Source organism: Mustela nigripes, chromosome 10, assembly GCF_022355385.1.
Source record: "Mustela nigripes isolate SB6536 chromosome 10, MUSNIG.SB6536, whole genome shotgun sequence".
NCBI classification, from domain to species: Eukaryota; Metazoa; Chordata; class Mammalia; order Carnivora; family Mustelidae; genus Mustela; species Mustela nigripes.
Window position 1 is genome coordinate 29,048,938 of NC_081566.1, and position 13,847 is coordinate 29,062,784.

Consider the following 13,847-nt stretch of genomic DNA (forward strand, 5'->3'; position numbering starts at 1 on the left):
TATGAACTGAGCCAAAGGCAGATGCTTAACTGACTGAGCCACCCAGATGCCCCAGTAATGAACTTTTTATAATAGAATTGTTTGCCACTAAGAATTATGGAAATAAAATTGTTCACTTTGTCACCTCCCTTTTTAAATTTCTTTGTTATAAACTTGATTTTTAAAAATCAAGTTATGACCTTACAACTGAAAATCAAAATTTCTTGGGACACCTGGCTTGCTCAGGTCATGAGGGTCCCAGGATCGAGCCCTACATCAGGCTCCCTACTCAGCAGGGAGTTTGCTTCTCCCTCTGCCACCACTCCCCCTGCTTGTCCTCTCTCTCTCTGCCAAATAAATATATAAAATACTTTTGAAAAGTCATAATTTCTTTATCTTCTTAGTGCAAATATAGAAGAATCTTCTTTTTCTGATGCATACTTTTTAAAAATTAATACTGTTTATTGTGAGGCTTTCCTCAAACATACTTTTTAGAGAGGAGAAATAGGAGAGAAAGAAAATTTGGACTACATCTGTAGAGCTAAGTACACCAACCTTAAGTATTTTTCCATAAAGGATGCAATCTTTCAACCACCCCTTTCAAAAAAGGAAAATTGCTTTTCCAGCTCATTAATGTAATTTGCTTTATGAGATCACCCAAGTGATCGGCCGGTAAGTAAGAGTGGATTGGGAGTACACTAGGTAATACTGAGCCAGCCTTTAGCACACAGGAAGCACCAGTGGTCAGTTTTATATTTGTTTAATATTTCATTTCCTAACTGTTTCGATCCAGTGGTCTTTTTCTTTTCTTAATTCTTCTGTTTTGTGAGTTTAGCCTTTTGATAGCAAAGTAGTATTTTCATTCTCTGACTTATGTTTTAGGCCTTTGACCTTTGTAAGATCGTAGATTCTGTGGTGAATATCTCCAGGTGCTTTGTCATGTTTATAAAGCTGAGATGGTCGGTAAAGTTCTTCAAGACCTGTGTACTTTTCTCTTTTCTCAAAGAGTAATGAGCCTCATGAGACGATGCCAATTGCTGCCTTTGGACAAAAACAGCGGCCTTCTCGATTCTTTATGACTCCACCACGATTACATTATACTCCTCCTCTCCAGTCACCGATTACGGTAAATAATATTTTTTAAATGTCATCAGTAATTTAAAGTATTATTATGAGTGTGAGTTATGTTTTTATGAAATATACATCTATTACAGCAACTTCAGGAGGTAGCTACATTATTATAAGTTGTCAGTTATTATATAAGTAAATAGTTGCTTCAACTCTGGAAATATTTGTAAGATTTTTAATGAAATATTATAATTTGATTTATTTTTTATCTAAAAATAAAATGCTTTCTTTTGAACAGTCAGTGGTTAAATGATTCCCTTTTATTCCCATAGGATAATGATCCTTTACTAGGACAGTCGCCTTGGAGAAGTAAGATTTCTGGCTCTGACACTGAAACGTTAGGTGGTTTTCCAGTAGAATTCCTTATCCAAGTGGTAAGAATTGCTCTGAGTATCTTGGCTTGTTTATGAAAAAAACTGAACAGCTTTTTGTGTTAATTAAAATAGAAAATCTTTCTATGACCAAATATTTTTACTTTTTCTTTTTTTTTTCTTTTTAACCATTGTGTTGGTTTTAAGAACACTGTTATTTCCAAGCAGCATCTTTTTCTGCCCATGGGTCCTGTCCTCATGCTTTAATAAATATACACACATGCACACACACACAAATTGTTCTTTCCAGCAAAGCTTGAAAATAAAAGTCAGGGCACCTGCATGGCTCAGTTGGTTGAATGTCTGACTCTTGATTTCAGCTCAGTTCATGATCTCAGGGTTCTGAGAACAAGCCCTACATCAGGCTCTGCACTTAGTGGGGAGTTTGCTGGAGATTCTCTTTCCCTCTGCTCTTCCCATTCGTTCATGCTCTCTCTCTCTAACAAATTAATTAATTGATTAATAATACTATCAATAAAAATAAAGTAACCTTAAGGAAGTGAAAGTTGTAACACTCAAAAAAGACTTAGAGGCTTTTTTGTTGAGCTCTTCTTGGGTTTGGTTCTTATTTTGCTGTGTTAAGGACTCTAACGTTATAGCATATGCTCTGTCAAACCTGAGTGGTTGGCTGTTAATAACTTCTGTCAGTATAAAGGCCTTTATTAGGGACCTCAGTGCGTGCTGCAGTTATCAGTCAACTGAGCAGTTACAATGCGTTGACTGGCTGACTAGTGGTAGATACTGAGAAATATAAGCATCACCTGAAACAAGTGTAGAATTATTATGTAGAACAATATTCCTGAATAGACTGGAATAGAATGAGCTGTTCACTTTGAAAATTAGATTAAATCAGTCATTTACTTTGAATCATAGTCTAATAATGTTTGATTTCTTTTCCTTTTTTTTAAGATTTTATTTATTTACTTATTTGAAAGAGAGAGATCACAAGTAGGCAGAACAGCAGGCAGAGGGGTAGGGAAAAGCAGGTTCCCTGCTGAGCAGGGAACCCAATTTGGGGCTCGATCCCAGGACCATGAGATCCTGACCTGAGCCGAAGGCAGACCCTTAACCAACTGAGCCACCCAGGCGCCCTTCTTTTCCTTTTCTGAGAAGAAAAACTACATTTGCTTGGGGTAGAGCATAAATAAAAAGATTGGTAACATAATCCATTAAAATATTCAGTGTTAAACCACTTGCCATTGATGTTGTTTTAAGGAAGTGTGTTATGATTTAATTGCATATGTATAGCATTTTGTATTCCTTGATCATATGTTGTTGGTTATCCTTGTAGTGCTTTCTTTTGCCTTTTGGCTTCCAAAGGTAGATAAGATATTTTTATATGAAAAGTTAAAGGGTGGGGTGTGTGGGTGGCTCAGTGGATTAAGCCTCTGCCTTTGGCTCAGGTCATGATCTCAGGGTGGTGGGATCCAGCCAGCATCAGGCTCTCTGCTCAGCGGGGAGCCTATTTCCCCATCTCTCTCTGCAGGCTGCGGGGCCTATTTGTGATCTCTGTCTGTCAAGTAAATAAATTCTTAACAACAACAAAAAAAAAGGTTGAAATTATGAACAGAGCCAAGCCTTATCCTCTTCACAAAGAGGACACTTGTTTTTTAAAGAAATTCTTTAAGTAGTAGATGTAAAAACAAAGCTCATATGACCTATTTGGTTGTGTGTCTATGTGCACACACACGTGAGAGTGAGGGAGAGAGAAGAGAGGGAGAGAGGGAGAGGCACCAGCAGAGGGAGCCGGAAGCTGAGCACTACTGCAGTACCTCAGAAGTACTGGTGTTTTTCTTGATGCTAAAATACTTAGGTTCAGTGCTTTTTTAACATCAAAAACTAGGTATGAAGAAGCCTAATTAAAATACTACTTTATGGGGCGCCTCGTGGCTCAGTGGGTTAAAGCCTCTGCCTTGGGCTCAGGTCATGATCCCAGGGTCTTGGGATCCGGCCCCGCATCTGACTCTGCTCAGCAGAGAGCCTGCTTCCCTTCCTCTCTCTGCCTGCCTCTCTGCCTACTTGTAATCTCTGTCTGTCAAATTAATTAATTAATTTTAAAAAACACTATTAAAAAACAAAAAACACCCCATTACTTTATTTTAAGCTCTCGAAGAGATAAAAATAAAAGTTCATATACCTGTCTTTTATAATATGTAAGGTTTTATGACACTCCAGTTGCTCTTGTTAACCCAGGCGTAGGGCATATCTTTCTAACTAGGCCCTCTGCCTATATCAACTGAGGCCAATTTTTAGGTTTTTTTTATTATTGAAAATTTAAGCACATCATGGAGCTAGAACTGGTCTCAGCAACTCCTGACCAGTCCTGGTTCATCTATACTTCCACCTACTTGCTCCCTCTTGCATTATTTGGAAGCAAAGACCAGACACTGTATCGTTTATATGTAAATATTTTGTTATGTATCTCTAAGAGATAAGGGCTTTTATTTCTTTTATTTTTCTTTTCTTTTTTTTTTTTTTAACATAACTAAGGGACACCTGGCTGGCTCAGTCAGGGGAGCATTCCACTAGATCTTAGGTTGTGAATTTAAGCTACACATTGGGTGTAGAGATTACTTTAAAAAAGGAAAAGAAGGGGGGGTGTACCTGGATGGCTCAGTGGGTTGAAGCCTCTGCCTTCGGCTCAGGTCATGATCTCAGGGTCCTGGGATCCAGCCCCGCATCTGACTCTGCTCAGCAGAGAGCCTGCTTCCCTTCCTCTCTCTGCCTGCCTCTCTGCCTACTTGTGATCTGTCAAATAAATAAAATCTTTAAAAAAAAATCTTTTTTGGTTAGCCAGTCAGATTTTTATTTTAAAAAATGTTTGTGCTATATTTATTTATATTGAAACACTAAAATCTGCTAAAATGTCTTATTGGAAGATTGGTAATTTGATGGTTGTTATACTTAAATACCTCTATTCCAAAACATCTCTTTTTCTTTGTCTGTAGACCAAATTGTCAAAAATTCTCATGATTAAAAAGGAACATATCAAAAAATTAAGGGAAATGAACACAGAAGCAGAAAAATTGGTAAGAATATTTCTCTTTTTTATTTGTCTACTTTTAAAATGGTGGGGACTTCTATATCTAAGGAATTAAAAATACTTTTTTTGAAGAAAACCTTGAGATAAATGAGATAAATGTTATTTTAAAATCCTTGTTTGCTATCTTTATGTTTTGTTATACTGAACACACGCTAAGTAAATTAGCAGTGCAATGCAGTTCATTACCCCAGACCTCATTATGCCACTGACCATCCGGCAGGATAGGATTAATGGGTGGGCTGGGTTTTTGACAGTTTGCATGAATGTAGAATCCCTAGCACTGGTGCCTTGTCTAAGGGAGTCATGTTAACAGAGGTTATTAAAAGTGATTCAGAATAAATAAATCAAGAAATATATAAGATGGCATATTCGGATTATCTTGACAGTGCTTTATATCCTATTCTATTAATCTAGTCAATCCAAAAATATGAGAGTCAATTTTAGTCATAGGAAAAAATTATCAGTTTTCTCTTTTTTAATGTAGAAAATTCACTAAGAAATTTGGGGGGGGGGGGCACCTGGGTGGCTCAGTGGGTTAAGCCTCTGACTTCGGCTCAGGTTTTGATCTTAGGGTCCTGGGATCCAGCCCCACATCCAGGCTCCCTGTTCAGCGGGGAGCCTGATTTCCCCTCTCTCTCTGCCTGCCTACTCTGCCTCCTTGTGATCTCTCTTTCTGTCAAATAAATAAATAAAATATTTTTTTTAATGTGTTTAAAAAAAAAGAAATATTTTTGAATAGTACTGGAAGTCATAACTTGCTTATGGATTTATAGGATGGCAAATATTCATCCCAAGTACCGTCTCCAAGTGATTGCAAATGGTCACAGGGAGATTGCAGGATTTAAAAAATTTTTCCATGTTGGGTGAAACACTGCTGAGATGGAACATGGCTGAGAGTCTACATGTTGGAACCCTAAAGAGGCTCCCGGCCCAGAGTTCCACATATGATGGAGGAGTGCAGAAGTGAGGTACACTACTTAAAAGGAATTGATTCAGTGTCAGTTTCCTCATTCCCCGTTTTCATCCTAGTGACAGAACTGAGTAAATGTGACATTTACCCAAGTTGAAAAGAAAGAAACAGACACTCCTCTAAAGAATTTGAATATGGAATTTGGGGGAAATTTGAGGCTTCTGCTTTTAGTAATGGTAGACTAGGTAATTTGGGTTAACCTTTCTAATCCACGTAGTTGAAAACAACTTTTTCCTCTGGAATAAAATATAAAAATAACCTGCTTGTAGACACTAAAGCATTAACTAGGTCTTAAAGAATTATAGGGATAGAATCTGGGAAAAGAAGTAAACTCAGAAGGGGGAACCTGTCATTTAGCATTGCTTTTTTCTTCAGGGGTTTTCCACACTTCTAGAAAAGGTAACTGAGAAATTGAGTGGCATTCCTGAAATGTATACAAGGGGAGAAAGGACAAAAATTAAGAGTCCAGAGACCATCAAGGGTTAGGGGAAGCTGGCAAACCTTCCATGCTCTGAGTTGGAACGCCAAAAGGCAACGTTGGCCCAGCTTCAAATTATCTCATCTCCAAAGTGGAACTGATGTGATTATAGAATCTGAGACCCACAAGAAGTAAGTATTCCTCTTAATGGAATATAACATTACACTAGGCCTCAAATTATTTCTAAACCTCTTACTATACAGTGTCTAGAAACTGATTTTTAAATCTCAGACACAAGAGGAGACAAGATAACCCTAATAAAACCAAAAGAAAGTATAAACAATCGGCAGATTCTAGATAATGGAATTTTTTAGACATAGATTTTAAGTGCTTAATTTGTTTAAAGAAATGAGACAAAATTGAGAATTTTATAAGAGAATTGGAAACAACAAAAAGGACCAAATGCAAGTTCTAGAAGTAAACTATAGCAATCAAAATCAACTCATTTGGGAGGTATAACCACAGCAGATTAGGAACAGTTGAAGAGAGAGCTAGTAATTGAAAATAGATCAGAAAATACACAGAATGAAGCATAGAGGGAAAATGGATGGAAAATACAGAAGAGAAGAGAAATGAGGGACATAATGAGAGGTCCAGCATGTCTAATGGAGTAAGAGAAGGAGAAAAGAGATAATGGGACAGAAGGAATATTTAAAGGGATAGTGACTGAGAACATTCCAAAACTGTCAAAAAATAACAGACCACAGATTCAAGAAGCCCTGTGAATCTCAATGGGATAAATAAAAAGGTAAGGACTCTAATGCATAGTGATAGTAAAACTGCAAAAAACTATACACAAAATGAAAAAATATTTAAACTATCCAGAGCCAGGAGCACCTGGTTGGCTCAGTCAGTAGAGCATGTGATTCTTTTTTTTTTTAACCTTTTAAGATTTTATTTATTTATTTGTCAGAGAGAGAGCAGGAGCATGGAGAGCTCCAGGTAGAACAGGTAGAGCAGTCAGAAGGAGAAGCAGTCTCCCGCTAAGCAGGACCCTAGGATCATGACCCTGAGCCAAAGGCAGGCACTTAACTGATTGAGCCCCCCAGTGTCCGATTTTTGATCATGGGGTCATGTGTTTGAGATCCACGTTGGATGAAGAGATTACTTAAATAAATAAATTACAATAAATAAAAAAATAAAGTTCCCAGAACCAGATGTGTACTGGGCAGGAATTTGTTTGACATCTGACTTCTCCACAGAGAGAACAGAAAATGGAATAACATCTTCATAGGGCTGAAACAAAATTATTACCAACCTAGTTTTCTGTATTCAATTTCAAGGTAAAGTAATATAAGGACTATTTGAAGATAAATTTATAGAGTTTTTTCAAGAATACCTATAGTTAAAGGAAATAAAGTTTTTGTTCAAGCAAAAGAAAAAACTTGAGGGGTTCCTGGGAGACCTTGAGTGTCTGCCTTGGGCTCAGGTCATGATCCCAGTGTTCTGGGATTAAATCCCAGGTCAGACTTCCTGCTCAGTGGGGAGTCTGTTTCTCCCTCCCCGAACGCCTCCCTCAGCTAAAGCTAGCTCGCTCGCTCTCTCTCTTTCTCTCTCACTTTCTCTCAAATAAATAAATAAGGAAGAAAAAACTTGAAGTTTTGGAAGGAATGAAGAGAAAAAGGATAACTGTGGATTAATCTGAGTGATACTATATAAAATCATACTTCATGACATTTAAAATATAAAGAATTAAAAATACAATCCAGGACCACCTGGGTGGCTCAGTGGGTTGAACCTCTGCCTTCAGCTCAGGTCATGATCCCAGGGTCCTGGGATCAAGCCCCGCATTGGGCTCTCTGCTCAGTGGGGAGCCTGCTTCCTCCTCTCTCTCTGCCTGCTGCTCTGCCTACTTGTGATCTCTCCCTCTCTGTCAAATAAATAAATAAAATTTTTAAAAATTATTAAAATAATAATAAATAAAAATACAATCCAGGGGCACCTAAGTGTCTCAGTGAGTTAAGCCTCTGCCTTTGGCTCAGGTCATGATCTTAGTAGGGTCCTGGGATTGAGCCCCACATTGGGCTCTCTGCTCAGCAGGGAACCTGCTTTCCCCCCTCTCTCTGCCTGCCTCTCTACCTACTTGTGATCTCTGTCTGTCAAATAAATAAATAAACTATTTAAAAAAAAGAAAAACAGTCCAACAATTGCCTATTTTGGGTGGTGTACATATAGACATGATAAATCAAGGATGTAGATTTTAATTTCTGAGACACCTGTTAAAATAATAGTAAAAGATACATAACTACCAAACTAATCAGGGTGAGATGGGTAGGGAAATGGAACAATAAAAATATTCAATCAATCTTTAAAAAGACAAAGGCAAGAACAAATAATAATAATACCAAACAGGGACAAATAGAATGGAAATAGTAAGATGGTCAATTTAAATCTAAATATATCAGTAATAATATTAAATATAAGTGGACCAAATCTTCTGAATAAAAGGCAAAGATTGCCAAACTGAATGAAAAGCAAAAGCCCAACTCTATGATGCATGCAAGAGATACATTTAATATTAAAGGATCCTGAAAATAAAAAAATTTTAAATGTATGAAAAGGAATGCAGTGTCAAATATTAAACTAGCAATAGAAGGTCTGATAGCTATAGTAGTACCAGACAGTAAAATTCAGGGCAACAGATATTATTGGATATGAAGAAGTGTGCTTCTTAATGATGAAAGGTATCATTTCAAAATAATTTCAAAGTTATATGTACATAATAATGGCTTCCAAATTCATAAAGCAAAAATTGGCAAAATTCAAAGGAAAAAGACATTTCCACTATATAGATAAAACACCTAGTCAAAAAAATCTAATAAGGAGGGGCTTAGTCTTACTGGCTAACTCTTAATCTTGAGGTCATGAGTTTAAGCCCCATTTTGGGCATAGAGCTTCCTTAAAAAAAAAAAAATCAAATAGATGTAATAAAAAATGTTTTAAAAATAAAAGTTTTAAAAATCAATGTTACTTAAAAAAAACTGCTAAGGATATAGATTTCAAAAACACAGTGAACAAACTTGATCGCATTGACATACCTACCACCTGCAGGATACGTATTATTTTCAAGCTCACATAGATTATTTATAAAATTTAATTGTATGCTGTCCCTAAATAAAATTTCAACAAATGTCAGATTGATTAGACTTCTCCAGAATATGTTCTCTGATCACAGTATGAATAAGCTTAGAAGTTGATAAGAAAAAGGATTAGGGGCAACTGGGTGGCTCAGTTACTTGGTTGAATGGCTAACTTTGATTTTGGCTCAGGTCACGGTCTCAGGGTTATGGGCTCTAGCCCTGGCTTGGACTCTGCACTGAGCACAGAGCCTGCTAGAGATTCCCTCTCTCTCTTTCCCTCTATCCCCCGCTCACATGTGCTTTCTCACTCTCTAAATAAATAATAGATAAATAGATAGATAGATAGATAGATAGATAGATAAAAGACTCTTGAAGATAGTCATTTATTAATTTAAAAAGATTTAAGTGTATGTGGTGCCTGGGTGGCTCAGTGGGTTGAACCTCTGCCTTCGGCTCAGGTCTTGTTATCAGGGTCCTGGGATCGAGCCCCACATCAGGCTCTCTGCTCAGCAGGAAGCCTGCTTCCTCCTCTGTCTACTTGTGATCTCTGTCTGTCAAACAAATAAAATCTTTAAAAAAAAATTTTTAAGTATCATTTATCAACTTAAGAGAGTAAAGAGAATCCACAAGAACATCTCGATAAATGAAGAAAAACCATCTTACATAATTAAGCATCCCTTCCTGGTGGAAAAATAAATATTCTTACCAAACTAGGAATAGTTAAGATTAAGATCCCTTGGGGCACCTGGGTGGCTCAGTGGGTTAAAGCCTCTGCCTTCGGTTCTGGTCATGGTCCCGGGGTCTTGGGATCGAGCCCCGCATCGGGCTCTCTGCTCAGTGTGGAGCCTGCTTCCCCCTCTCTCTGCCTCTGCCTGCCTCTTTGCCCACTTGTGATCTGTCAAATAAATAAATAAAATAAAATAAAAAAAAGATTAAGATCCCATAATCTGACACTATATACCAAAACACTTACAGCAAATGTTATACTTACTAGTGAAGTGTTACAGATTTTCTCTTGAGGGGCATGCGACTGGTTCAGCCTGTAGAATATGTGACTCTCACTGTCACGGTTCTGAGTTTGAGCCCCTATTGGACATAGAGCTGACTTTTTAAAAATAATAAACAAAAAAACCCTTTCTTTTTCAAAATGAAAATGACATATGGAAGCCTATAATCACAATTGCTATTTCATAGCATATTGGAGATTCTAGCCAGTGTAATAAAGGAAAAAAATCTATAAATATTGGAAAGGAAGAAATAAGACCAGTTTGTTTTATTCACAGATGATGTGAACCATAGATGATGTGAACCACAGATGATGTGGTTGTGTACCCAGAAAATCTAAAAGAATCTGCTGATAAATTATAAGAATTAGTTTAGCGAAGTTGCTAAAGATCGGTTTTTAATAAAAGTAGTTATATTTCCATGTATTAGTAATAAGTAGTTAGAAAATGAGATTTCAGAAGTATCCAGGAATAGACACTTGCTCTATGACAAAGGTGGTTCTGCAGAGTAATGAGGAAAGAAAGGTTTTTGAAATGGTACTGAGTCAATGGATAACAGTATGGTGGGCGTGGGATCCCGACCCCCTACCTCACTGAAAAATTACTGGTTTTATATATTTTTATTTTCTTTTAAAGCTTTTATTTATTTATTTGACAGAGAGAAAGATCACAAGTAGGCAGAGGCAGGCAGTGAGAGAGGGGGAAGCAGGCTTCCTGCTGAGCAGGGAGCCTGATGCGGGACTCGGTCCCAGGACCCTGATGCGGGACTCGGTCCCAGGACCCTGAGATAATGACCTGAGCGGAAGGCAGACACCCAAACATCTGAGCCACCCAGGCACCCCTATTTTTTTTTTAAGAGTTAATTTTTTTTAGTAATGTCTCCACCGAACATGAGGTTCAAACTCATAATCTTGAGGTCAAGAGTTGCGTGCTTTACCAACTGAGAGCCAGGTGTCCCCCAACCCCCCCGGAATGATTGGTATTTTAGATCTAAATGTGAAAGCCAAAATATAAAGCTTCTAAAAGATAATGTAGGAGAATTTAAGACCTTGGGGTAAAAAAAAAAACAAAAACCTTGGTGGTAAGAACTCTTTAAGTGAGACAAATGGAGTATAAAACACAGTAACCATAAAGGAAAAGATTAATACATTGAACTACATTAAAATTATAAATCTCTGTTCATCAAAAGATACAACTACGAGAAAATAAAAGGCAAACCGCAGAATGGAAAGAAATGCTTAAAGCACATGTAATTGATCAAAAGCTTGCCTTCAGAATATATAAAGAACTGTAAGTCAATAAGAAAAAGATAGGCAGGGGTGCCTGGGTGGCTCAGTCAGTTGGGTGTCTGCCTTTGACTCAGGCCGTGATCCTGGAGTCCTGGGATCGAACCCCGTGTCAGGCTCCCTGCTCAGTGGAGAGTCTTCATCTCCCTTTGCTCCTCCCCCACTTGCTCACTCAGTCTCTCTCAAATAAATAAAATCTTAAAAAAAAAAAAAGGGATATTCAGATGTACAAAAAATTTTTGATAAGGTACCCAGCCTCGTGGGTAATAGAGAAAATGCGGATTAATACCACAAAGAAATATCACTCACATTCTCTCAAGTGGCTCCTATTCAAACACTTAAAATATCAGAGATTGGCCCAGTTTGTCTGTAACCTGTGGAGAAGGCCCTAGAGTTGGTGAACACTGCTATGACTTACTCATAGCCTTAGTTGGCCACATTTTGGTGCTATGCCAAGGTTGAGCTGCTTCCTCCAACCCCTGTTGAGATCCCTGGTGCCTAGAGCTATCAGAGCTTGAAAAAAATAGTCAGGAATGCTCAAACTGGTAGCTTCGAACAGCTTACAGTTATTGAAGCTCTGCTGAATGGCTTGGAGACCACCAAGGTATGGATGTGGTTTTATGTTGGTGAGATCATAGGCAATCATGGCATCATTGGGCAGAATATTTGAAGACCAGTCTTTAACATCTGTTTATATGTGCCTTATTATTTGAGTGTTCTTGGACTGTGTGTGATCAGACTGGTATTTGAGTAAAATAAGGTAATGTGTCAAAAAAAAAAAAAAAATCAAAGATTGGAAAATATGTGAAGCAGCCAGAACTTTTTTTGTAAAGACTTTGTTTATTTCGGAGAGGGGGTTGGGGAGGGGCAGAGGAAGAGAGAGAGAATCCCAAGCTATCTCTGTGCTGAGCATGGAGCCTGATGTGGGGCTTGATCTTGCCATCCCAAGATCATGACCTGAGCTGAAACCAGGAATCGGATGCCTCACTGACTGCGTCCCCCAGGCGCCCCAGCCAGAACATTCTTATTCCGTCCCTTTGGGGAACTCTGGTTCTGTCTACTAAAGCTACACATGTGGGTACGTAAGTACAGAGTGTCATAGCAGCACTATTCCTGTTGGCCAAGAACCAGTTGCAGCCCTGTTGCCCATGAAATAGATGGAACCAATAGGATGGCTGGATAGATGATATTGCTACAAAGGAACACTATACTACAGTGAGGGGAACTGACTGGGGGTGTGCACAACTGGATGGGTGAATTTCACAATGTTAATTGAAAGAAGCTAAGAACAAAAGTATATACTGTATAATTGCATTTTATTTTTTTTAAGATTTGATTTATTTATTTGACAGACAGAGATCACAGGTAGGCAGAGAGGCAGGCAGAGAGAGAGTGGGGGGAAGCAGGCCCCCCGCCGAGCAGAGAGCCCAACGTGGGGCTTGATCCCAGCACCCTGGGATCATGACCCGAGCCGAAGGCAGAGGCTTTAACCCACTGAGCCATCCAGGCGCCCCTATAATTGCATTTTAAATAAATTTCAGAAGTCATACCATGAGGCTTGATCTTAGTAAGGTTGCCTTGGAGGGAAGAGAGAAGGGATTGTAAGGTGATGCACAGGGGCTTCTGAAGGGTTAGCACTGTTCTGTTGATCTGTCATGGAGTTTTCCCATGACTACCCCTTCATTGGGGGTATAACTGGTGTACAGTGAACTGTATCTGTTTAAAATGTATGGTTTGGTCACATATATGTATTTGCCCATATATACATATACACCCATGAAACCATCACCAGATACTAGGTTACAAGTATTTCTGTCTTCTCCACTCCTGACCAGATTTCTCCAAGCCCTTTACAATCCATCCTTCCCTCTACTCCAGCCTCCAGGCAACCGTTCATCTACCTTCTGTCCTCACCAACTAGTTTGCATTTTCTAGAATTGTACATAAGTGGAATCAAACAGTATATATGCTTTTTTGGCCTGGCATCTCTCATTTGGTGTAACGATTTCGATTCATCGACAGAGTTGTGTGTTCCACGGTTCATGCAACATACTGTAGTTTGTTCCTTTTTTTTTTTTTTTTTTAAGATTTTATTTATTTACTTGACAGAGATCACAAGCAGGGAGAGAGGCAGGCAGAGAGAGAGGAGGGGAAGCAGGCTCCCCACCGAGCAGAGAGCCGATGCGGGGCTCAATCCCAGGAGCCTGGGATCATGACCTGAGCTGAAGGCAGAGGATTTAACCCACTGACCCACTCAGGGGCCCCTGTAGTTTGTTCTTATGGCTGAGCAGTACCACCTTGTGTGGATATACCACAATCTGTTTATCCATTCCCCTGTTGAAGGACATTTGAATTGTTTACATTTTTTAGCTATTACAAAGAAAATTGAACATTCATGTACAAGTCTTTGCATGGACAAATATTTTCATTTCTCTTGGATCATATGGTAGGTGTAAATGTTTAACTTTTTTAGAACTTTTTTTTTTTAAAGATTTTATTTATTTATTT

The 13,847-nt window shown here is 38.4% G+C and overlaps 1 protein-coding gene and 1 pseudogene across 3 annotated transcripts in view; both read left to right on the forward strand.

Annotated features, from left to right (window-relative positions):
• LIN9 (lin-9 DREAM MuvB core complex component) overlaps nt 1–13,847 on the forward strand; it is a 79,078-nt gene that overhangs the window by 59,220 nt on the left and 6,011 nt on the right. For all 3 annotated transcript variants that reach the window (XM_059412896.1, XM_059412894.1, XM_059412895.1), the window contains 3 exons: nt 986–1,105; nt 1,380–1,481; nt 4,427–4,507. In XM_059412896.1, the coding sequence (XP_059268879.1) occupies nt 986–1,105; nt 1,380–1,481; nt 4,427–4,507 (303 nt within the window). The remainder of the gene's footprint in view (nt 1–985; nt 1,106–1,379; nt 1,482–4,426; nt 4,508–13,847) is intronic.
• On the forward strand, nt 11,615–12,202 carry LOC132026302 (ATP synthase subunit g, mitochondrial-like; annotated as a pseudogene).